Here is a 22,848-nt window from a genome sequence, read left to right on the forward strand (position 1 = left end):
GGCTTCTTTAAATGCTTTCTGGTTGGATATATTAATTTGCCACAAATTTTATCTTTTAGCCTACAAAATGTGTCTTACAGGGTCTAGGAAGCTGACTTTTTTCCAATATAGCATTGCCTGCAATAGGTTCAATAGTGTTAGGGGAGAAAGAGCGTAGCTGCAGAAATGCTTTGCCTGGTGATAGGGCTGCTTTAAGAAGTTAGTCTGTTCCCTCTGTGTCTGACTGTGGTCTGTTCCCCATGCTGTAGTTTGCTGCCTCCTTAGTTTTCAAGTACAGCTGCTGTAAACTGGGCTGCTGAAATAATTATCCCAAAAGCCACAGCAGAAACAGTGATATGAAAGCACTAGAGGAAGCGTGGCAGGCTAGGGGAGCTCCATAGCATGGATAGGGCCTAGCTCTGCTTCCATCACACTGTGTGGTTAGAGCTCCGGCTAAAGAATAGGTAACACCTCTTCACTGATCCTGTCACTTGTAAGAATTTAACTTTATCCTGTCCTTCAAATACTTTTTTTTTTTTATTCTGGTGAGAAAGCTCAGGAGTCAGAAATATTCACACAGTCCTAAACACAGAGCACACTTTTTGTAAGTTATGCTCAAGTTTTTTTAAATCTCAAAGATGGCTTTGGTGCTGTGGAATCTGTGAGTCTACACTAAGAGCTTAAAGAATGAAGCAGAGATTAAATCAGTCTTTGTTTTGGCATTAGCTAATTTTTGAAAGTGCTTCATGTGTATGATTGAAAGGAGATCTGTTATATAAAACTGGGAATGAGCATTTCTTTTTCGTTGATTGTTTCAAATATGCTCTTGGACAAACCCCGCAACACAAAATATACCCACATATTCTTTCCTTCCTCTTTCTTTTCTTGTTGACTGTTAGTTTCGTTTAGCTTAGGTGATGTTGCTGGCAAATGCTTTCTTGCAGGGCGTGGAAGAGGGGAGTGCACATGGCCAAAGTAATGAAAACTGCTGTGATTGTAGTTGTTTCAAGTTCCTAAAGGGGAAAAAAGGAACTGCTAATGCACGGATATATTATCAGATGGACTGTGTTTTCAAACACATGTTTTTGTGTGTGTAAAAATGACTAGATTGATGCTCATTACTAGGTCCAGATCCCTCTCAATTTTTAGTAATGCTGATCAGCATTGGGGTGAAAACAGTGTGAAACTGAAAGTTGGAGCTCGCATACTTCTCTAAGGGAGAGTAGTTTTTAATTAGAACTTGATTTTTTTTTTGTGCCTGCATGAATGCAGTCATATCTGTCAGATGCATGTGGACTGGTTTTCCTACAGTGGGTGTATTGATAGAGCTGTGTATTACAGAGGAAAAAGTTGTCCTGATATATATGGGGATATTAGTGCATTGAGGTATATCAGTCCCTAAATTAATAGCAACACAAAAACTTTTTAGGTAAATGTTGTATGTATGTGACAGAGAAGGGCAGGGGTTTTTTTGAGAAGATCTTGTTCCCCCTTCTTCTAACCTTTATAGCTTTCTAGACCTTTACTTTTTTCTTAATTTCCTTTTTGTTTGACAGATCTCACTGCATTTTCCCTAATAGGACTTGCGGGGGAAAAAATAAAACCATGTCAGTGTGCAGGTCTTGTGTGTTAGCAGAGTTAATTTGGTAGAGTACTAAAGGCTAATTATGTACTGAAACAAGCAATACTTCATTTTGATAGGAAATGTTTCGGGTGGCAAGGCAAGTTTCATGCACTTATGGTGGTACTAAGCAGGAGTGTGAGTGCAGGGTAGCAAGTTAGCAAGTTCAGGGTGCACCATGCCTTTCTTATTCTTCGGCAAAAATGAGAAAAGGGTGGGTTAGCAGGGGGGTATATGGAAAAGTGAAAAAGAAAATCTTTCACATCTGATAAAAGTTCCAGAAGTGTCTTATTAGGTTCAGTACTGAAATTTGTTCCTGAAAATGAAGTGTATCCTTCCATGCAATGTAAGTCAGTGTTATGAATTACTAATTTCTGTTAGCATGGTGCCTGCCAAACCAAGTTACCACCTAGGTCCCCATGGGTCTAGATATGATGAGACAAGACAGTAAAATATGAGTCTCCTTCCAGGTAGCTTATAACCTAAGCAGGAGAGCAGTATTGGCTAGCACTTCATAACTCTGAGGACAAGTACCCTGTGTTTAATTAAAGACAGAATGAGAGGTATTGGCAGGGAGCAAAGAAACTCATCAGAGCAGATGGGCTAAGAAAGTGATGGTTAGAGCAGTGCTTTTTACATGGCTCTGAAGGGCAGAGGCATGTCTTTTACAAAAGGCAAGCACTAGTTGTTGTGGATATTGTCTGTCCGTGATGCTGGATTAACATGATGAATGACAAGCAGAGTGATAGTAGTAGGTGCTGTGTATAGGGACAGTTGAGACAGAGACTCAGTTTCTTCTGCATTTGCATGTACAGCGAGGTACACAGAAAATGTTTGTTAGAGAGAGGCTGAATTCTTAGTTTGGACAGATCTGTAACCAAGGGATCTGAAAGTTGGCAAGATGGAGATGTTTGAGGATGTTGCTGAAATTATCTGAGAAGGAGTGTAGAGTCAGGTAGGATGAGAGTGGTAAGGCTTCTCCATCTCTTCAGGCATAGTTGGGAGAGAGGAGGGTGCAAAGAGTGAGACAGGTACATAGCAAGAGAGAGAGAGAAACAGTCTGCAGTGTTGAAGGCAGCTTAGAGAATGAGATGCAGTATCAGTTGTGGGTGCCATTGTGAAGAGGTCAACGGAAACCTTGGGAAGATATTCAGTGGACTGTGCGTGGGAGATGCTGAACAGGAATGGGTTCAGTTCTGAACTGGCAACAAGTAATTCTTCATCTCCTTTCCCATCTGAGTGTGTTGAATATGCTGATAAGGTTAGGAAGGTACGAGATCAAAGAGCTTTTCTGTTTTTTGGTAAAATGGGGAAGCTTAAGTTTGTAATGTGGAAAGGCTTTGCTTTTAATGTGAAGACAAAGGAGAATGAGATATGAGAAAGATGAAAGTGTGTCAGTTGGAAGTAAAAGGACCTTGGAGAGCAGATAGTCTTCCATACAACAACAGCCATACTAGATTGGACCAGTGATTTAGCTAGCATAATACCCTGTATCTAAAAAAGGCTATCAGAAGATGCCTATGGAAAAATAAGAACAGAATGCGTATGTACGATATGTTTCCCTGACATTCCCTCCTGATGTCCATCACAGGACGGAAGGAAATGGGCGAGCTACTGTTTAAGAAGGAGGGAGTGATGCAGAATTGAGAGGTGATTTGAAAAGCTACTGTGACTGCAGGTAGTTGTCCAGCAGTGGAGATGGCAGAATTGCAGTAGGAAAATAGTTAATTTTAGTTGTTTTTTCACTAGCAGAAAACACAGCCACTTACACACTTGTGCTCGCACTACACAGGAGTAGAAACAAAAGTAGGCTTTGGGGTGGGCTCAGCCAGGCTTGGGCTTGGCAAGATGGATCAGGTGGTGATAAAAGAGCATGGCAAAAGACGGTTGCCATTGCTGTGCAAGCCAGTGGTGGAAAGGTTGGAAACTTGGTGGGAAGCTGTTAACTTGAGTGGGTACAACGACTCTAAGTTTTAAATGTTTTATTGATAAAGATTTTAAGTACTGGAGAATTTATCTGCATTATAGCAAATAAACTTGGCAAATAGAGCAAATAAGCAAGTAAAATTGACTGGCTTGAACAATAATACAACTCAGTAGAGTTGTCTCGGAATAAATCGTCCATGTAGATCCTGTACTTGGAAATAAAATCAAGCAGAACAATTATGTGATTTTTGTCTCAAAATAATATTCATGTGGTGGGGTCACTCTGAAAGAGCTACAGATAATGAATAGTATACACCAGATTGTTTGTAACAAGTTTCTTGGACAAAAATTCTTAAGGCTTCCATATAACAAAAGAAACATGATATATTTTTGCTTGACCTAGTTTTCTTTTTTCTAGATTTTTTCTTTAAAGCTAGTTGTTCTTAGCCATGCTTTCTTCAGTCATACAAATTATAGTCAAATCATGTTGATACTTTTGATGAAATGAGGTATACACATATTTTTTGAAAAATCTAAGTTTCCTTTTGTATGTCCTTGGAAAAAAATTAAATAGCTTTTTTTTAGGGAGAACTAGTGGCCATTTCTGTTTATTTAAGGTGGGTGAACTATTATCTTTCTCTGATGGATAAAGGCTGGTTAAAAATCACCCTGCAGAAAACTGAATGTCATCTCTTCCTTATAAATGACACTGCTAAAACAGTTTATGCAGGAAATTGGTGCCAGTGTTCGTGGTAATCAGGTAGTTTTCCACCCAGAACCAGGCACAAATGAAAACTGTCACGTAAGCTCTTGCAGTACTTTGCTTAGTCTCCATCAATGAGCTTTTCAGGTGGAAATAAAACAGAGTAGTGTCTCAAAGGGGCAAGTATTCTTTTGAAGCTACAGTATAAGGTAATCATAGTCATATTTGTCCTTGCAATTTCCCATTCCAACTTTGTCTAATATCACATTTGTATTTGTACTTCTGCTTATCAGTTGCTAACATTGTACGTTGTGATTTTATTAGTATACAATGTTTGTTCAGGTCTGTGACAATGTCAATGTATGTAACTGATAAATTTGTTGTTACATAGACTTCTTTTGAAAGATGACGCTAAGCTTGGCACAATGTAATTAAAGTGGAAGTACCGCCAGGAAAAGTGCCCTCCTGAAATGCCGGCATGAGTTGAGGTAGCTGGGAGTACAGTTCTTCCCAATGCCTGGTGGAATGGCTGCAGTGTACCTTAGAGGAATTGAAGGACGGGGGAAAAGTAATTATTTGTGAGACTTTGGCTAGAACCCGTCAATAGAGTGTCTGCATTTTGGGTTCTAAGTGGTTATCTGTCAAAATCATGAATATGTTACTGACATGAAAAACGGTATTTTTCAGAAACAGATTTGAAAATTAAACGCCTCTTCCTGTGCACGCAGACCGTGGTTTGCTGTGAGTTTACACAGCAGTTGTCCTGTGTCACCCAGGCGTCTGGGTTCCTCAGTGAGGGAACGCAGACGCAGGTGACAGGTACTGGGGTTGTGTCCCCAGGTCTTGATGAGCCCAGGCCACAAACCCCCAGAGTGCTGATGCAGGAGCCCACAGTACAATTCCTAAATTCGCTCCCCGCCGGAGGAATGGCATGCATTGCTGGACAGCTAAAAATGCACGGGCCCATGAGATGGTGGGCTCTGCATCTGGTGTGAATCTTACTGCGATCTTACTCAGTTCAAAATCCTTCTTCAAACCAATACGGACCGTAGCAGCCTGTTGAGTCACAGGATTCCTGTTCTCTGGAACAGGATCTTTCCATGAAGTGTTCTTTCTCTGCCTTGCAAAGGAAGGGCAGAAACTGCTGGCTGTCTAAGCTACACACTTGTTGTAGTGGAACTATTGTCTCTTAAATGGATACATAGGAGAACAATTATATATTTTTAATAAAATTGTGCTCACCTTTTAGTTGGGTGATAAAGTGTGAACAGGTTAGCTTGCAGAAAGCTCTTCCCAAAGACAGAACGAAGCGAGTGTGTCGTTCTTCCCAGGGAAACAATAGGCTTATGTATTTTACCACAATGGAAAATTTTGCAAAACGTTCAAAGGCTGTACTGTGGGAAGTGAGGTTAGCTGAGAACATATGTAGTCCTTCAGTTGGTTGGGATACGTAGGACAGTCTTAAAAATTGTAGGTTTAATCAGCTTGCCTTCAGACTTAAGAATTTCAGACAATGTTTGGCAGTTCGAGATTATACAGTTTACAGCACATTGCCTTAAAAAAAGGGATGCTCTTTGGGGAGGTACACCATTAAGAACTTAAGTTTACCAATTGAAAATTTGTCATTCTGTTTCCTTGAAAGACTAAAATAATTTGAATCCTCCGTGTTAAACTCTGCTGTTCCTCAAAGTGAGCTGGAAGTCTCTTGAGGTTTTAGGGCAGGGAGAAAATCTGGGGGTTCTGTAGCTGACTGGGAAATTTGCACATGGTGTAGGCACATTTAAAATTCATACCATTTGAAGGTACCGTGAGAACTTTGTTATTGTTGAACATAACTTAGGTGAATGATGAAGCTCCAACTGTGTAAGTATTTCTACAATCCTAGTTGACTGTCAGGAGCAAAGACTTTTACTAAGGCTTTGCCTCTTGAGTAGCATAGCCTATTTTGTAAAATAGTCCAAGCAAGTGCCTGACAAAACAGTAGATGTGGCACCACAATGAATACTGAATGAGGAAGAGAGTCTTATTGTGTATATCTAAAGGTGAATTTGGTTATAGAGCAAAAGGGAGTAATACCTGCCAAGCAAACCTAATGTCAGCCTTTCACTATGAGAACAGGGCAAAAGTACAATTTCCTCCTTTCAAACCCTGTTCCAAATTGATAGTATATTGTCTTTTAACATTCTAAAGAGAATAGAATATGGGAGGGGGTGTCTTTAATTCCAGTTGTTTTTGCAAACCCTCATGGTATTAATCTTCAAGTTGTACTAAGAACGAGCGACATATGAAAATAGCAAGCCTTCAGGACAGCTTAAGTAACAACTGCTTTTCAAAAATTTTAGGTGTGTTTTTCCCTTTTGGCCTTGAGATTTATTTAACTCCTCCCTGAACTTGTCTGCAGGTTCTAATCACAGTGTTGTCTTGAAAAATAAAAATGAAATACTTTTTCCCAAGAGCATGCGGTGTTTGTCTTACACAAATTGTTGTTCATTTACAGGAATGAAAAGGAATGACCTGTCTTGCTTTTTGTGAAATAATCAAATAAACTATCCAAAGTTTAAAATAATAGATCTTTAGAGTTTGCTTAGGAAAAGCCCTCTGTAAATAATTTGAATAGTGTGATTCCAAATATACTTTGGTTGAACAAAATTCAGATTTTGGATGGGTATTATTTTACTGGTTTTAATGTAAAACCTTCAGTATTGCTTTTAAACATGCATTTAAAGTGATCGGTTGAATTTAAGTTCTGAAGTCTTAGGCACACAAGTTTAGTATATTAAAGTTACTGTATTTTTTAAAAATGACATTGCTTAGTATGTCCAGTGGTAAGAGCTGGTTTCATAATTTTCACCTTGTTCCTTAAAAGTTTATTCTTGGTTATTAATCAGTTTTCTGATATGAGTGCTTAAACTTAATGCAGATTTCTTTAACTCATTTATCTGCAGACATTTACTGTAAAGTATAACAGCTCTCAATTTACATTCCAGGTTCCACAGTGAAGCCTGTCGTCTTGTTTTGCAATTTTTGTTTTGCAAAGACTTAATATGTGATTCCTATATTGATTATCAGTTACACACTAGTAACACCTCCATCTAATAAATGGTTTTACATTGCTCAATAAGACCCGTAACATATTATGTAAATGTTCATGTGTGGATTAGTAATGACTTTCACAAATGGTAGACACTGTATTGCCTAGCTATGGTATATACCTATACCATTTTATTTAATTTTATTTTTCACTTCTGGAAAGTAGTTTTTCCTTATCTCAGATAGGCATCTATCTGAAAAGAGAGAACGTCCTGAGAAAAAGCACTGGCACACTAGAGTGCATTTTGTTTGCATGTTGCTGTAATGATGAGTGAATTCTAATCCCAGTGTGAATTTAAGGTCACTTTTTAAGAAGCAGGTTAGACATACAACATTTGTAACACAGGAAAATACATTTGGGATTGTCATTTAAATATGTTGCATTTATAAGTGAATGTGAATCCCACTCCTGTTATACCCCTACATAAAAAAATATTTTTCTCTTTATAGAACTGACAGTGCATCAGCTGACCAGGACAATTTAAAATACTCTTCATCCAGAGATCGGGGCAGTTCTGCCTCCTATGGATTACAACCCTCAAATTCAGCTGTGGTGTCTCGACAAAGACACGATGATATCAGAGTCCACACTGACATACAGAATGAAGAAAAAGGTATACAGATTGCTGTTTCATGTGTAAATTGTGAGGAGACATTCAGAGAAAGGCAGTAAACTTGAAATGGTGGAGAACTTTGTTTTGGTGGTGTTCTTTCTCTCCAAAAAAGGCAGTGAACTGATAGAACTCATTGCCACAGTATCACTGTGTTGAGAGATTTACCAGCATACAAATAAATGTTGTGGTTGATATGAATAGCGAGAAAAATATGCAGTTGCATTAGGAGGAGAATGTAAGAGGAGACTTTTTGCCTTAACAGATTAAGCACTTTTTCCTGAAGAATAGTGTTCTGGATATGTCTGGTCTGCAAGTTGTAATATCTTCCTGAATACTGTCTAGTTCTTCTGGTATTGAAAATGGACTGCCTGGTTAAATGGTCTACTAATCTGATACATTATCTATTGCAGCTTCACTGCAGCAAACTGTAATCTTAGTTTGCGAATCAAATCTATATTTTGTCTATAATAATGGGGTTTTCTACTTTGTGCCTCAGTGACTTCATATAGATTGTGTGATGTATGGCTCACACTTTTTTCTTTTTTTGAGAATGGAAATACTTTCTCTAGAAAATAGCTGAAAACTTAAAATCATATATTTTTTACCTTTATGAAAGAGAAATCTGTATTCTGTTGTTTTTTTTTTTAACCGCCAAATACAGATATCAAATAGGAGGATTTTTTTACTTGCAGAGTCACTTTTTAGACTATATAAATCTTCAGGCAGGCCAGACTCAGGAAAATCTCACAGGAATATTAGTGTGGGAGTTTTTGTTCAGGAACCTAAAAAGAATTTGCACTCCCCCCTACTTTTCTGCCCTGTAACTATCTGTAAAGAAGTGCTACATTTTAGGGGAAATTACAGCTGGATGTGCTGATGCAAATTTATTTTTTTAATAAGTAGTAGGTACTGTTAGTAGGAGGCAGGAGCATGAAACAGGTAATTGCTTATCTGCATACCTTGAGAATCTTAAGATTTGATGAACTTTAACAGAGAAACTGCTTAGAAAGTGAGTATATTTGTCAGTGTGTCTGTTAATGTGGAGAGTTTTACTGTGTTTCACACAGACTGGAAGAAGAGGTATTGTTAAACTTTGAAGAATGTACTGGGAGTATGGTGAAATAGTAACTTTCAGACAAATTCATAAGGTAGTTTGTGAGGTTGCTGGGAAAGTGTCATTTGAAAAGAAAAATGCACCTATCTCTCCCTCATGTACTGTGTCTTACAGGGCATGTCTCTGCTGGCTCAGCACTTTAACTATGCTGTTTTGTTCAGGTGTGACTTGAAAATATATGATTAGGATATTCTGTACTATAAAACTGAATTCCAAGTACCTCTAGTTCATTTTTTTATTTTTGGAGAAATTGGTAAGTTTACAGATGCAGAATAGTTTCTTTGTTTACTAAGATTTTTTAATTAATCTGTTAGAGTCTGACAGAATGGAAATTTCATTTTAAGAACTTCTAGTTTTTCTGCCATGGATAACCATATGTCATAAGTACCTAGAATTCCTGAGAAGTGATTCCCCCACCCCAGTTTCTGGTGTTGATAATAAAAAATGACTTCCAACCTGATAACTTCTGGAAGTTGGGTCAGGTTTGAAAACCTCCAAGGATGGGAGGTTCTGCAGCCTCCCTTAGCAGCCTGTTTACTGCTTTACTACTCTCCTGGTAAATAATTGTTTTCTCATATACAGTTCAAATTTCCCTTGCTGCAACTTATGACTATTGACTCCTGTCCTTTTGCTCTGCATCTGTAAGATTAGTCTGACTTTTTTTAAGTCACATTAACTAGTGGAAGACTGCAATTAGATCTCTCCTCTTTGTCTTGTCTCCTTTACTTTATGAAACAAGACAGGGGAGTTTTCAGATTTAAGTTTTTAAAACTAAATAAAAGGCTCCTGGGTTTTTACTTATAGATGAGATATTCTCCATTCCTGCAACACTTTCCTCCTTCTTGAGTTGTAGCTGTATCATATGCTCTGAGTCCTTACTGCTAAAAGATACTGCACTAGTATTTGTATGTCATGGTATCTGCATATTTGTGCTAAAATTAATAGCAGTGACGTAGTTGGTCATATTCTTATTTGGTCTCAGATGTAACATTTGAAGGGAAGTGAATAGAATTTGTATATATGAAGATTTTCAAACACTTTTCAGATCCATAGATAACTGAAGGGAGTTATAATGTAATATTTACAGCCTTATTGCTGAAAAACCTGATTGCCCTGCTGTTTTTTAATTACTCTAAATGACAATTTGTTTCATATTGTTACCAAAGGTGTACCATCTATATGTCAAGTGGGAGAATACAGGTTTGTGTTATATTCATTTAAGATAATGTCAAATATGCTGTGGCAAGTACCACACGCTTTTGCAGAAAACCCAAAAAGCTGCGGTTTTTTTTGTGTGCTGGAGGGAAAGTATGAAGTAACTCTTAAGAACTCCAATAGTATATGGCAGTATGTCTGTTTTTGATAGTTGATGTTTGTGGTGTGCATGCATGATTATCTGTCATCTTCAGTTAAATTAATTTCTTCGTTGCTTTGAATTTTAGCGATGCACTTCTGTTTTGTCATAAATATACTTATTGCTGTTAGGAGTAATTTCCTTCATAGGACAGTATTGGTTTGTTAGACAAAATAACATTAAGGTGGCAGACATGCTAGTTTATGTTTAAAAATTGAGTTTAATGTTGTAAATCCAAATATACACAAATTATCTTTACTGTAATTGTAATTAACTAATTACAACTGAGACTTTGCACAGGATTTTCTGAAATGGTAGGGTAGACCTGTGTGTATAGAAATACACAAACTTCTACTGGTAGCTCACAGCTTCATTTTCTCAAAAGATGTGCCTTCAAGGTGACATTCTTTACATCTATTAAGGTACAGATTCACCTTCATGTTTGAACTTATTTTTTATCCATCCTCAAGTCTCGGTAGGCTGCCTCTTCTTACGCAGAGCCACATCTCCTTTTTCCCAGGGTTCCTTTTAAACACTGGTAGAGGTGGAATTGTGGAAATACGTTTTCTGAAAGAAGTCTTGCATATTTTCTGTTGTTCTGGGTTTAACTTTATTAGTTAATTCTTATCTGTCTCCAGCAGGGAAGGCACTTTAGAAAGCAGCTTGCACAGCTGCCTTGAAAGTGAGCTCTAACACACTGAGTGAAGTATTGGGCAGTCTCAGGGGACAGTTTCACTTCTCCACAGTACTGTGGAGGAAGAACTTGCCCCTCAAAAGTGGTGGAGAAGATTTTCAGGCTGGAAAAATCTTTGGTTTCATCATCTGAGTATGTAAATTCTTGTGGATCTAGGAGTAAAAAATAATTGAATTACTCAAAATGACACTTTTATTTCTGTTTTATATTGTAACCAAAGATGTACCATGTTTATCTCAAGTGGGAGAATGTAGGATTGAATTTAATTAATTTAAGATAATGTCAGTACTAATGCATGGAAATACTGACTGTGTGTAAGTTTAGGAAGAGTTGTTCAGTCTGTACGTATAAATAATCTGTGGCTTTTTAAAAGCTTTCTCCTTTTTTTGGCCATTTTACTGAGCCCGTCTGGTGGATTCATAAGTGAATTCCACTCCATTCAGAGTGGAAATTTGATGTGCATAATCAAGGAGCAAGTTAAGTGAGTGCATACTAGCAGTTTGACACGAAGGGCTTTGTGAAATACAGGGTCAAAAGTAATTATAAGAAAACTCCAAATGGAACAAAATTGATGTTAAACTTCATTGCAGTAGAGGTTTTTTCATATACTTCGAAAAAAGACTGGTTAGATTCTGAATATGTGACCTGGAAGCTTACAGGGTATAACAAAACATTTTTGCATGTGAAAGTGAAAAAGGAAGCTAAAGGAGGTGGAGGATAGGGCTGCTAATTTGCATATGGATTTAGTAACTCATAACGTATTACCCTACTAAATACATGGTCAATAGCCTATCTTAATCTCATGTTGTTTTTTTCACAGGTGGCTACAGTGTCAATGGAGGATCTGGGGAAAATACTTATGGTCGGAAGTCGTTGGGGCAAGAGCTGAGAGTTAACAATGTGACCAATCCTGATTTTACCAGTGTTCCACATGGGAATCGTGCTTTAGCCACAAAAGACATGAGGAAATCACAGGGTAAGGATACCACAGATTTTTCAGGAAAAGAGGATCTCTTTTGGCAACCTCTCTTGGGTTCAGAAACTTCAATGAAAAGAAGTTCAGTATGATTAGGCAATATATATGGATTTTATTTTGTGATATGTGATTAGATGATGTTTATGGAGACTGTCATCTTTTATTTACTGTTCCCTGCATTGAGACTTCCTCCATAGGTTAGGCAGATTTCTGTACTATATGGCTTATGCTATCAGTCTTTCCATTTCCTTTAAGTAGCTTTTGAACCCTTATTCAGGTTAGCCAAATTTGGCAAAGAGATCAAGGGCTTCAAAAGGAGAATTTACTCATAGATTTGAAAATTCATGCCTGAGTAATGAGTTGTTAATGAGTCCCTAGTGTGGGAAGGCCTGCAACAGTGAGCTCAACCGCTATCTGTTCTCACTGGCCTGCAGGTCAACTAGTCATCACATCATACCAGCTGGTTAGTCAGTAGATGTGTACTCCTGAACCAGCCACAATTCATCCTCCTTCTTGCTCAGCTGAGGATTAGAGGCCACGGAGGAACTGGAGGCATCATAAGAATGTGAGCAAGGTATTGGGAAATGCAGGCAGAGGAAAAGCTGCAGTTGGAAGAGGGTGCAAGAATGCTGGGCACACATTTTTGAGAAAAAGGCTTCACTTTTCCCACTATTAGGGTTTAAATCATAGTTTAAAAAAAAGAAAGTTATTCCAAGGACTTCTGAATGAAAATAGAAACCTTGTTATGACTAAGCACTGTCATTTATTGCATCACTTAGTGTAAACGGTAGTTGAGCCACTCAAAAAAACTGTGACTGCTTTATACCAGGCGCATTCTAAACATAAGGACACTGTGTTTCTCCTCAGGGATTTATATTTCAGAGGAGACAAAAGGTGAAAGAAGCGTTCAGTGTGCCTTGTGGGTGGAAGAACTGAGGTGCAAGTGGTGACATGACTGTTGCAAAAAGCCTCATCTTTGGAAGGGTTAAACTCAGACTTTATAATCTCATTGTGGTCTCTTGACATAAAAATTATTCAGTCCTTTTAGTGTCTTACATTATGTCTATGTAGAGGAAATAGAGAATTGTCTAATAGAGAACTCTGTGTAAGTAATACGTCTGGTAGTGGGCTTGTGCATGAATTTACTATTAGTAATGGCAGAAAATTCAGACTGTTCTCCTAGGTACGTGAGCACCTCTTTTATCTTTAAAATGTCAGGAACTATAATTTTTGCTGCTTTTGACTTGTATGCTTCTGTATGTATACTGTCCTCTAGATGCCAGTTTTGGAGAGTTTCTCCTTTTTAACTGGGCTGTCTTTAATTGCTGTAGGTTTCCGCAAGTCATTTTGATTTTTTATACCTTCTTCAAAATACAGTGGGACTGTGCTGCAACAGGATTTAATTTTTACAATTCTTTTATATTTTCTTGTTTGCTAGTGTGTGCATTAAGCAATTTTTTTAAATAGCTGTCTTCTGAGTGAATTAGCATGTGGCTGAGACCTTGCTGATTTTTCACAGTGGAAGTCATACAGGTGTTCATTAACTAGTGCTTTGATTAGTATAGCTTTAGTCATGCTTTGGGTTAGTTTATTCTTTTTTTATTATTATTTTTAGGTTATGATTATGGCTTAACAGACAGCTAACACTTAATTCTCTTTGGGAGTAATGCCAATATTCATCAGATATTAACTGAATAAAACAAAGCTGCTTTTAGTAGAGCCCTTTGAACAGTACATCTTGTTCCAGCAGCAGTTAAATGTGTGTCTCATACCTATAACCTTGGTGGTGGTAGTTTTATTTATAAAGTTCTGGGTTTAGGATTCTTTTTCTATGTAGAACAGCACAACCACATTTCAAAATAAATTACAGTTTTCCATGAAGAGATTACAAACAAAAAGATAAATGCAGAGAAGACAATGCTAAAAAATTGCAAGTTGTGGATTTAATTAATTCAACGCTTATACTTACTGTTGACTTTTCATCTAACATTGAAGATTCAACCAACATTTTTAGGGACCTTGCAGAGATCTAGAATAACTTTATAAAAAGTTATTTAGTAAATATAATTTTCAATATTTTCCAAACCACTGCATCCTTGTTTGCCCTTCAAGAGCAGTATCTAGTGACCTAACCCAGCTGTGCTGGTGTAGCTTCCCATGTGTTTGCCAAGTGGCAGAGATCAATGCAAACCAGGAGTGACAGAAGAGATGTGCACTGTGCCTTCCTGGTCCAGATTAGCGTTGGTAGAATGCAGCTGTGGGAGTATTGTAGAATAGACTTTTCTTTCTCATGAGGCACATCTCTTGTCTTAGTGTATTGGGTTGTGTGGCAAGGTTTTGGTAGTAGGAGGGGGGCTTCTGTGGGAAGCTGCTAGAAGCTTCCCTGATGTCTGATATACCAATGCCAGCCAGCTCCAAGACGGACCCACAGCTGGCCAAGGCCAATCCCATCAGTGATGGTGGTAGCACCTCTGGGACAACGGCGTTAAGAAGGGGGGAAAAAACCTGCACAACAGCAATTGTAGCTGGAGGGAGGAGTGAGAATGTGTGAGAGGAACGGCTCTGCAGACACCAAGGTCGGTGAAGAAGGAGGGGGAGAAGGGAGGAGGAGTGATTCCCCTGCAGCCCGTGGTGAAGACCATGGTGAGGCCGGCTGTGCCCCTGCAGCCCATGGAGCTCCGAGGGGGAGCAGATCTCCACCTGCAGCCTGGGAAGGACCCCATGCCAGAGCAGGTGGATGCCTGAAGGAGACTGTGACCCCGTGGGAAGCTTGCACTGGAGCAGGCTCCTGGCAGGACCTGTGGACCCATGCTGCTAGCTCAACTCTGGGCAGAAATACAAGGAGATCTTCAGATGCAAGTGATTGTCTAGCAGGGATTGTAGTTGTTAGTCTGGCATCATCACTCAGGAAGACCTCAGATCCTGCTTCAGAGGGTGCCTTTGCTGATCAAGATTCCTTGTATGTTTTTCACCAGATGTGGCTTTTTGCCAGCTACTGAAGACTGTGGTTTCCAAGTGAAGCAAGGGAAAAGAATCTTAACTCTTCCTCAATGGATATTTATGCCTTAGTCTTCTGTAAAATCAGTAACATCTTAAAAGAAGTGCTCTTCATCAGATAACATCCCAGCATGTCTTGTGTGTTTGTGCTAGCTAGGAACAAAATGTAGATTTCATCCTTCAGACTCTTATTGCTATTTTAATGTTTGCTAAGCCTGCCTAATCCTTCAGAATGTCAGGTGTCTTCAAAATTAATTGCTTAAACCAATACCGGGCAAGAAACAGGTTAGTAAACAGATTTTATTCATACATTCTTTTAAAATTCAAAAAATAAAGACATGAAAATAAGGTTGAAAACACTCTTCATGACTGTAACACAGAAGACATGGTCTCCCGTAGGTGATGTCATGAGCTATCAATGTCAAGAGTTACTGGCCTGTGGGTGGGTTCATAGCATTCTGTAATATTCAAGGACACAAAGGTTTTTATTTCTTAAATTTCTTCATTACAAGTTACTAAAAACTGTTGCTAGTAAAGCAAGTATATACTTACGATGACTTATGTGCACACCTATATATATATATATATATTATTCAAAGTGTTACTGGTAGAGCACTCACCAAACTTCTCCCAGGAGTGGAGCCAACTGATGACAAAGTCTCACCTCAAAGATGCGCTGCATCAGGGAGCTTGGAGTCAGTCAGGTGTCCCCAGCGAGGGTCCAGTCTGTCCAGGAGATCTCACGTATCGAAGTCTTTGCAGGGGGAGCTGTCGGAGAGAAGCTCCATTTTAGGTAGAAAGCAAGTTATTTTTATATTGTTAGAGACATGAGGGGACGAAGGATATAACCATCTGGAGCCACCAGTAGCTTTTACTAACTACTGTTTTTCACCTGGAAGACCCAATAGATGATGCTGTTTTCTATTTTCTTCGACCAAGATTTGCTTTCCCAGTCTGTTTTTCCAGCTGGAGCAGCCAATAGCTGTTGCTGATTCGTGCTTTCCCAGGATGTTTCCCACCATTACAGTCTATTTTTCATGTTTCCAGACAATAAGTTTGTTGCAGTTTCTTGTGTTTATGCATATCAAGTGTATCTTGGGATATCTCAAGTTCTTAGTTACCCATCTGCCCGGGTGGGTTCTCAGGCTAACAATTCCCAGACTGGCAGACATCACCTTCTGTCAATATTTTTCCATGATAGCCAGGTTGCCTTTATGGCTGCTCCCATCAGATGACTGATGTGTAACATACCAGAGAAAATAGCTGTCTGTAGTTGTCTTGGGTGTTCTTGTAAGAGTCATGGTGACTAAGAAAACCTCGTTGTGTTCCATGAATCCTCTAATTTTAATCACCATTAAACATCTGATGTTAAACTTTTCAAAAGAAACTTTGTTTCCTTTTTGCAAATGAGGAAAATGAATTATTCATATAAATTCATTGTAATTGGTACCTGAATCAGCTGAACTGAGTTGTGACCTTCACTGGTATCAATAGTGCTACCAGTCAACTTAAATGGAATGTTTTCTTAGGAAGATGCTGCTTCTCCTGTGTTATGATCCACTTAAATCAATAGCCACTGTACTTCTGCACGCTGTATACTTTTGTTCCTCAATAGAGAAAGCGTATATCTATTTTCCTTTTCAGAGCAGAATCCTGCTAGCTATCAGAAGACTACTCCTAATCTTTCTTCTTGTGCCAAAATGATAGAGAACAAATCTCGTTTCTTGGTAGTTTCTTGAGTTTAAATCAGGTTCTTTGTTTCAAGCAGCAGATTTTTTTTTTCCCACTGGATTTTCTTTAAATATTATTTGTTGAATTATTTTTGGTTTTATGTTTAGTCAGAAGTCTGATTTAACCTTACCACACCCTTTTTTTTTAGTTCCATTGATGTAGAAGGGAACTAAATCCAGTGTTTACTTTTACTTGTGTAAAATAGTTCTGAATGGGTTCTACCCAGGTACTGGGCTGTCCACTAGAAGAAATATTTTGGTAGCTAAATTAGATTTTACATTTAATTTTCCTGATACTACCTTTAAAACAAATGAGCTTTTTTATTTTTACTTTTTTCTCAAATTACTATTGTGATTTATTGAGTCCACAAATAAACATTTCAGATATTATTGATCAAATGCTGTGGAGAAAATAAATAGTTGTCGTCTTTTTCAGAGCGATCGTTGTCTTATTCTGACGAGTCTCGACTGTCAAATCTTCTTCGGAGGATTACTCGGGAAGACGACAGAGACCGAAGACTGGCTACTGTAAAGCAATTGAAAGAATTCATTCAGCAACCAGAAAACAAACTGGTTAGCAATTTTTACTTTTCCATAGAACTGGAATATTTCTCGTTTTATAAAACTCTTTTTAAAATTCTGAGTATTGGGATATGTCTGCAAGGAATATCTTATAAACAAGGAATTTCTTTCCACAACAAAGGAAGATGTATTCCTGGATTGCCTGTCCTTTTTCCAGTGTTAAGGAAATTTTTGATTGCTTGATTACTGATGACGTGTTGCCTTAAAGCAAACTACTGAATGCATGAGCTGTAGGAATAAATATGGCATGCCATGTGGGTTTTTTGACTGGTTTCTGCAATATCCTTTAGATCCTTCAGCAAGGAAACAGGAAAAAGGAAGTAAAATGTGGTGTTGTCTTGTTCAAGAACTGTTTCTGTATTTTAAATTAAAAATATGCAGATATTTATACAGTTTTCTGAATAGCTCATCTTAGAGTTACTCAACTTGCTAGCTAAACACCTTTGTATGTGAATTCCCTTTTAGGGGAAGAGAACAAAGTGTTTTCATTACACCTTTGGGTTTTGTAATGGGTTGTTGAAAACTCTAATATCCTCAAGGGTTTCTTAAGGTGGGGGGGGGCGAGCGAGCGGAGTATGCCACTGTGGGTATACATTTTTAATATTACTTATTTTGAAGTGATGTGTTAAGAGTATTTGGTCTGACACGTGTCCCTCACTGTTCTGGAGAGGTTAGGAGTTCTCAAAGTATTGAAAAAGGAGGAAGTGATAGTTTAATACCCTGCCACTCATTTACAGGCAGTGCTGTGATATTTCAGTAGTGGGTTATGTGTCTATCCATATTTATAAGAAATTGGTTCATTCTTTCATTATATATTAATTAACCAGTGGTAATTGTGCTCTTTTCCAAAAGGCGTGACACTTAAACATTGAGACTTTTATACTCTGTGCACCTAGGTGTAAGCAGACCATGTGCAAGTCTGGCTAATACTTCAGCTTTCCTCTGAAACAAAACCCTTGTTAATACAAAGGTTTGGGGAGTAAATGCTTTTCACAATTATTCCATGGTTGTTTTTTTAATTACTTCCATTATTCTCAGTTAGATTATATTAAACCTATTTATAGTTATATTAAACCTATTATTTAGGTTTATTGGTATCTCAGAATATATTGGAATTGCGTTTCTAATATCTAACTCAGTGGTCTCAAACTTTGTATTTGTTAGTGGTCAGACTGTTAAAAGTTTGTCACTGAGAAATTTCTCTTTAAACTTCTCTCAGCTTGCTAATGAGAACAAGATCAAGTGTTAAGTGATATCCACAATGTCGAGCCTAAAACTTTATAATGGACAGTGTTTAGCCTAGCAGTTGCTCCTGTAGTTCTTGACACTATTACCGGTAGTTTGAGAGAGTTCTTTTCATTCTCATGGTTGAAACGTTAAGTGTGTTCAACAAAGTAGTAAAAGTCATTAGGCAGGGGCATTGTCATGTAATGGCATCGTGCTGCAGCTTCGAAACGGTGTAGATGCCTTCTCCTGTCTCTTCTGTAGCCTTTTCTGCAGATAGCAGGCACGTTTTTAAAATGCCTTTGTGAGTTCTGAGGGCTCAAGCTCGTGTACCTCTTTCTCTTGCCCCACCCCCGAGTGATGTTGCTCAAAACTTAACCAAAACTAGGTAACATCCGCTGGGTTAAGGATTAGTATCTTTCTGAAGAAAAGAGACCAAACCTTTTTATGAACTCGTCAAGAAAACTTCTTGTTAATATCTTATACAGTTGCAGCTGATGTATTATTTTACAGCTCAACTCACTAACGTGTTTTTTAGTGCATGTTAGGAAAACACGTATTTCTGATTATGTTTACTGAGAAGCGCTGCTTCATCAATAATGTTTCATCCCTCAAAATAGTACTCTGTTTCTCTGAAAGCCAGGGTTGCCTAAAGAGAAATTTTAATACTTCAGATTGTATTACTTGATCAGTTAAATATTCTGCTGATACAATTGGTTAAGAAGACTAGGTCTTCAGTAGACGCTACTGATGAGCTGTATGGTGAGTCTTACATTTGTGATGTAATGTTATCAGCAAGAACTAAACTTAGAACAAACCTTGATAGCAGGCTGCCAGTGTGTTTTCATGGCTACTGTAAATAAATATGAAATATAACATGTAGTATAATATTGCAACACTGCTTAATATAGTTCATGCTAGTCTGCAGTGGCCATGGAAAGCATATTAGCATTCTATTAGCAAAGAGAAATGGCAGTGGTTTTTTTAATGTGGGTGTAAACAGGACGTTGTTTGCAGAAGTTATTGTGCCATTATTATGCTTATGCCTTTTATGTACCTTATATTATAGGTACTAGTTAAACAACTGGATAATATCCTGGCTGCCATTCATGATGTACTCAATGAAAGGTAAGCTGGAAAAACTAAGCAGTTTGAAGGCTTTAAAGAGGAAAAGTAATGACAGAATTAGGTTTGGACTTCAGTATAGAAATGCAATGGAGGAGGGGAAGGCTGAAAGAAATTCACTAATTTTGCATGGGTACAACATTGCAGTAACAGGACAGAACTGGGGGAGAGTTAGAACTCTTAGACATATCAACAAAACTGTTAGACTGTCTAGAGTACACTTCACACGGAGAGAATTTGAATGCTGAAGTGTGGCTTTTATGTTGTATGTAATATGAAGTCTGTCTCAACTATGTTTAATCCCCTGGGTGTAGTAGTGCACTGCTGTGGTTGTCTAGCTTGCAGATTGAACTTAAGTTTTTTACAACCTGATCTAATCAATTTACATCCATGATAATCCATTTACATCTATGAGCATATGTAGAGGGAGCTCAGGTGTGTGTGGGCTTTTTGACATTTAGTTCAGAGTTATTACTCAGTCAGCTGTATGTTAAGAATTTTCTTCGTTCGATAGTGTGTTGCAAGTAGAACAGCCTATTTATTGCATCCTTCTATTCAAGTTGATTTATTCCATAAAAATAATATTTCATAGAATTTTTCAGATTATTACGTTTTATTTTAGCCTTATCGCTGCTGCCATTAAGTAGGAGAGAAGAAGCTTCATTCATGCATACATTTTTCTGCTTTAGAAAATGTTTTAATATGTTCATTGTTTCTTCTGTTCTGCTCTCGTGTCTGGAGATTCCACATTTCTTTTTTTTTTCCTCCCCAAAAATACAGTAGCAAATTGCTTCAAGAACTGAGACAGGAAGGAGCTTGTTGTCTTGGCCTTCTTTGTGCTTCTCTGAGCTACGAGGCTGAGAAGATCTTTAAATGGATTTTTAGCAAATTCAGCTCATCCACAAAAGATGAAGTTAAACTTCTGTATTTGTGTGCAACCTACAAGGCACTAGAGACTGCAGGAGAAAAGAAAGCCTTTTCATCTTTAATGCAGGTAAGACTACAAGTTAAAACAGGATTATTAATGATTTTTCCAGTGCAATGCTTGAATCAACTTTTTAAACTGGAATGAACAATAAGTAATGCTATGTTGACATAATAAGTAAATATAATTACAATTGGGAGGGAAATTTCTGACTGAATGGGATTCTTTCATTCTGATTACATTAGAAAGGAATGTTTAAGTCTTATTACGGTGCGATAAAATATATGTGCAATGATATGTGCAAAGAGGGTGCAGATATTTTGATGCGACTTCTTACTATATATTGTGGATCCAGGTGGAATGGTACACAAAACCCAACCTGTTGATTGCTTTGTGCTACCTCCTGTTTATAATTGCTAGCTTCATTTGTAATTAGGTCTGAGAGGGAGTAGAATGTGTTCAGACATCGGAAATCTGGTCCCCTGGTTCAAGTTTTAGGGTCTGTTATTTTGGGTGTAAAACAACTGTGTCCGGGTCTGTGCTCCAATTTAGTGTTTACTTTAGAGCCAAAAAGCTTCAACAGGAACTTAAAACAACCAGTTGTTCTGTGGTTAAAGAATTAAAGAAAACAGTGTCCCCAAGCCTTGAGCCTGGGTCTGCCATATTACAAGCAAATGCCCACTTGAAATTGTTCTTTTCATGCAGCATATGTGATGCTTTTTTCCATTTTTTTTCTTCCTACAGAAAGAGTATTGAGATTTGTTTGACTTTTCACATGTTTTTTTTCACATGTTTTAACGAAGTGAAATGTCTAGTGGTTTTCCTTTACTTTTTAGCTTGTAATGACCAGCCTGCAGTCCATTCTAGAAAATGTGGATACACCAGAGTTACTGTGCAAGTGTGTCAAGTGCATCCTTTTGGTGTCCCGATGCTACCCACACATTTTCAGCACCAATTTTAGGGTAAGCTTACTTTGTCCTCTGTATTTGCTTTCTCGCATAAAAATGTTGGTGCAGCAAATTCGGTAATTAACCTTTTCTCAAAATTGCTTTCCAGGACACCGTGGACATACTGGTTGGGTGGCATATAGATCACACTCAGAAACCTTCATTGACGCAACAAGTGTCTGGTAAAGTCTGGCCAAAGAGTCAGTAATGTAGTCCCCTCTGGCTTGCAGATGATGTGGGTTTACTTACACAAGTCTGGTCCTACTTACATGGAAGTTGATATAAAATCAAAATGAGTTTCTGGCTATATAACAAGAGGATTTGCTCCTTATATTTTTAGTAAATTTGCATTTGCCATTTTATGCTACATCTGGAAAAATTGGTTGCTTTATTCAGTTTACATTTAAACAGTCTTGTGTAACTTTTTAACAACTTTTAATAAGTTTATAGATCTTAATATATTTTCTGTGAAAGAATGTATTTTCTCCCATGTAATTCTAGAAAATCTTTGTGGCAAAGATACTGTACTGGCATTTAAGAAACTGGGAAACTTCTTCCTATAGCTATAGCAGTTGTCTTGGAGTTACTCACAGCAAACCTGTTATGTTTCCTGTGTCATAGTCCTAGACTCTATCCTTAATGTTTAACTGCTGTGGGGCAGGAATGAACCTTAAAATGAATTTGTCAAAGGGACAAAAGAGGGAAAGACAATTTAGAATTTATTTTTAAAACAAATTATGTTAAAATTTTCATGCAGATGACCTTCTCTTACCTTAACAACTTTTACCTCAGCAATATGCAACTAAAACTCAATTTTTATATGTTACCTTGTTACCTGTTTTAATTGCCCTTGTATTCTTATACAGGATGGCTGCAGAGCTTGGAACCCTTTTGGGTGGCTGATCTTACTTTTTCTACCACGCTTTTGGGTCAGTTTTTAGAAGATATGGAAGCTTATGCTGAGGTAAACAAGACTTCATGGTATATACCAGAGTTAACTATTGTGGATTTCTTCATAAATCCACAACTGTGATTCTTATTAATGTATTACATTTGTAGAAAATAAAATAACATGGTTTTCCTGGGGAAAAGAGGATCAAATTATGGAGTATACTTAGGGCATGTACAATGACAATTCTACACGAACCCTCATGAGGTATTTGAATAACACCATAGCCAGGCTCTCAGCCATTGTTGACTGAGAATATCATGTTGTAATATAAATAAAAACAATTAAGCAAACAGGA

General features: G+C 37.8%; 1 protein-coding gene across 1 annotated transcript in view; it reads left to right on the top strand.

Moving 5' to 3' along the window:
- Positions 1-3,448: 3,448 nt before the first annotated feature.
- Positions 3,449-22,848, top strand: part of LOC104626130 (serine/threonine-protein kinase SMG1-like) — a gene marked incomplete at its 3' end in the record, with an annotated part of 41,012 nt that continues 21,612 nt past the window's right edge. The window contains exons 1-10 of the mRNA XM_010293969.1: positions 3,449-3,519; positions 5,479-5,637; positions 7,770-7,933; positions 11,916-12,071; positions 17,235-17,371; positions 19,674-19,732; positions 20,510-20,723; positions 21,491-21,616; positions 21,711-21,783; positions 22,468-22,565. Of these exons, the coding sequence (XP_010292271.1) occupies positions 3,449-3,519; positions 5,479-5,637; positions 7,770-7,933; positions 11,916-12,071; positions 17,235-17,371; positions 19,674-19,732; positions 20,510-20,723; positions 21,491-21,616; positions 21,711-21,783; positions 22,468-22,565 (1,257 nt within the window). The remainder of the gene's footprint in view (positions 3,520-5,478; positions 5,638-7,769; positions 7,934-11,915; positions 12,072-17,234; positions 17,372-19,673; positions 19,733-20,509; positions 20,724-21,490; positions 21,617-21,710; positions 21,784-22,467; positions 22,566-22,848) is intronic.

This window comes from Phaethon lepturus, unplaced genomic scaffold (genome assembly GCF_000687285.1).
Source record: "Phaethon lepturus isolate BGI_N335 unplaced genomic scaffold, ASM68728v1 scaffold13309, whole genome shotgun sequence".
Classification (NCBI taxonomy): Eukaryota; Metazoa; Chordata; class Aves; order Phaethontiformes; family Phaethontidae; genus Phaethon; species Phaethon lepturus.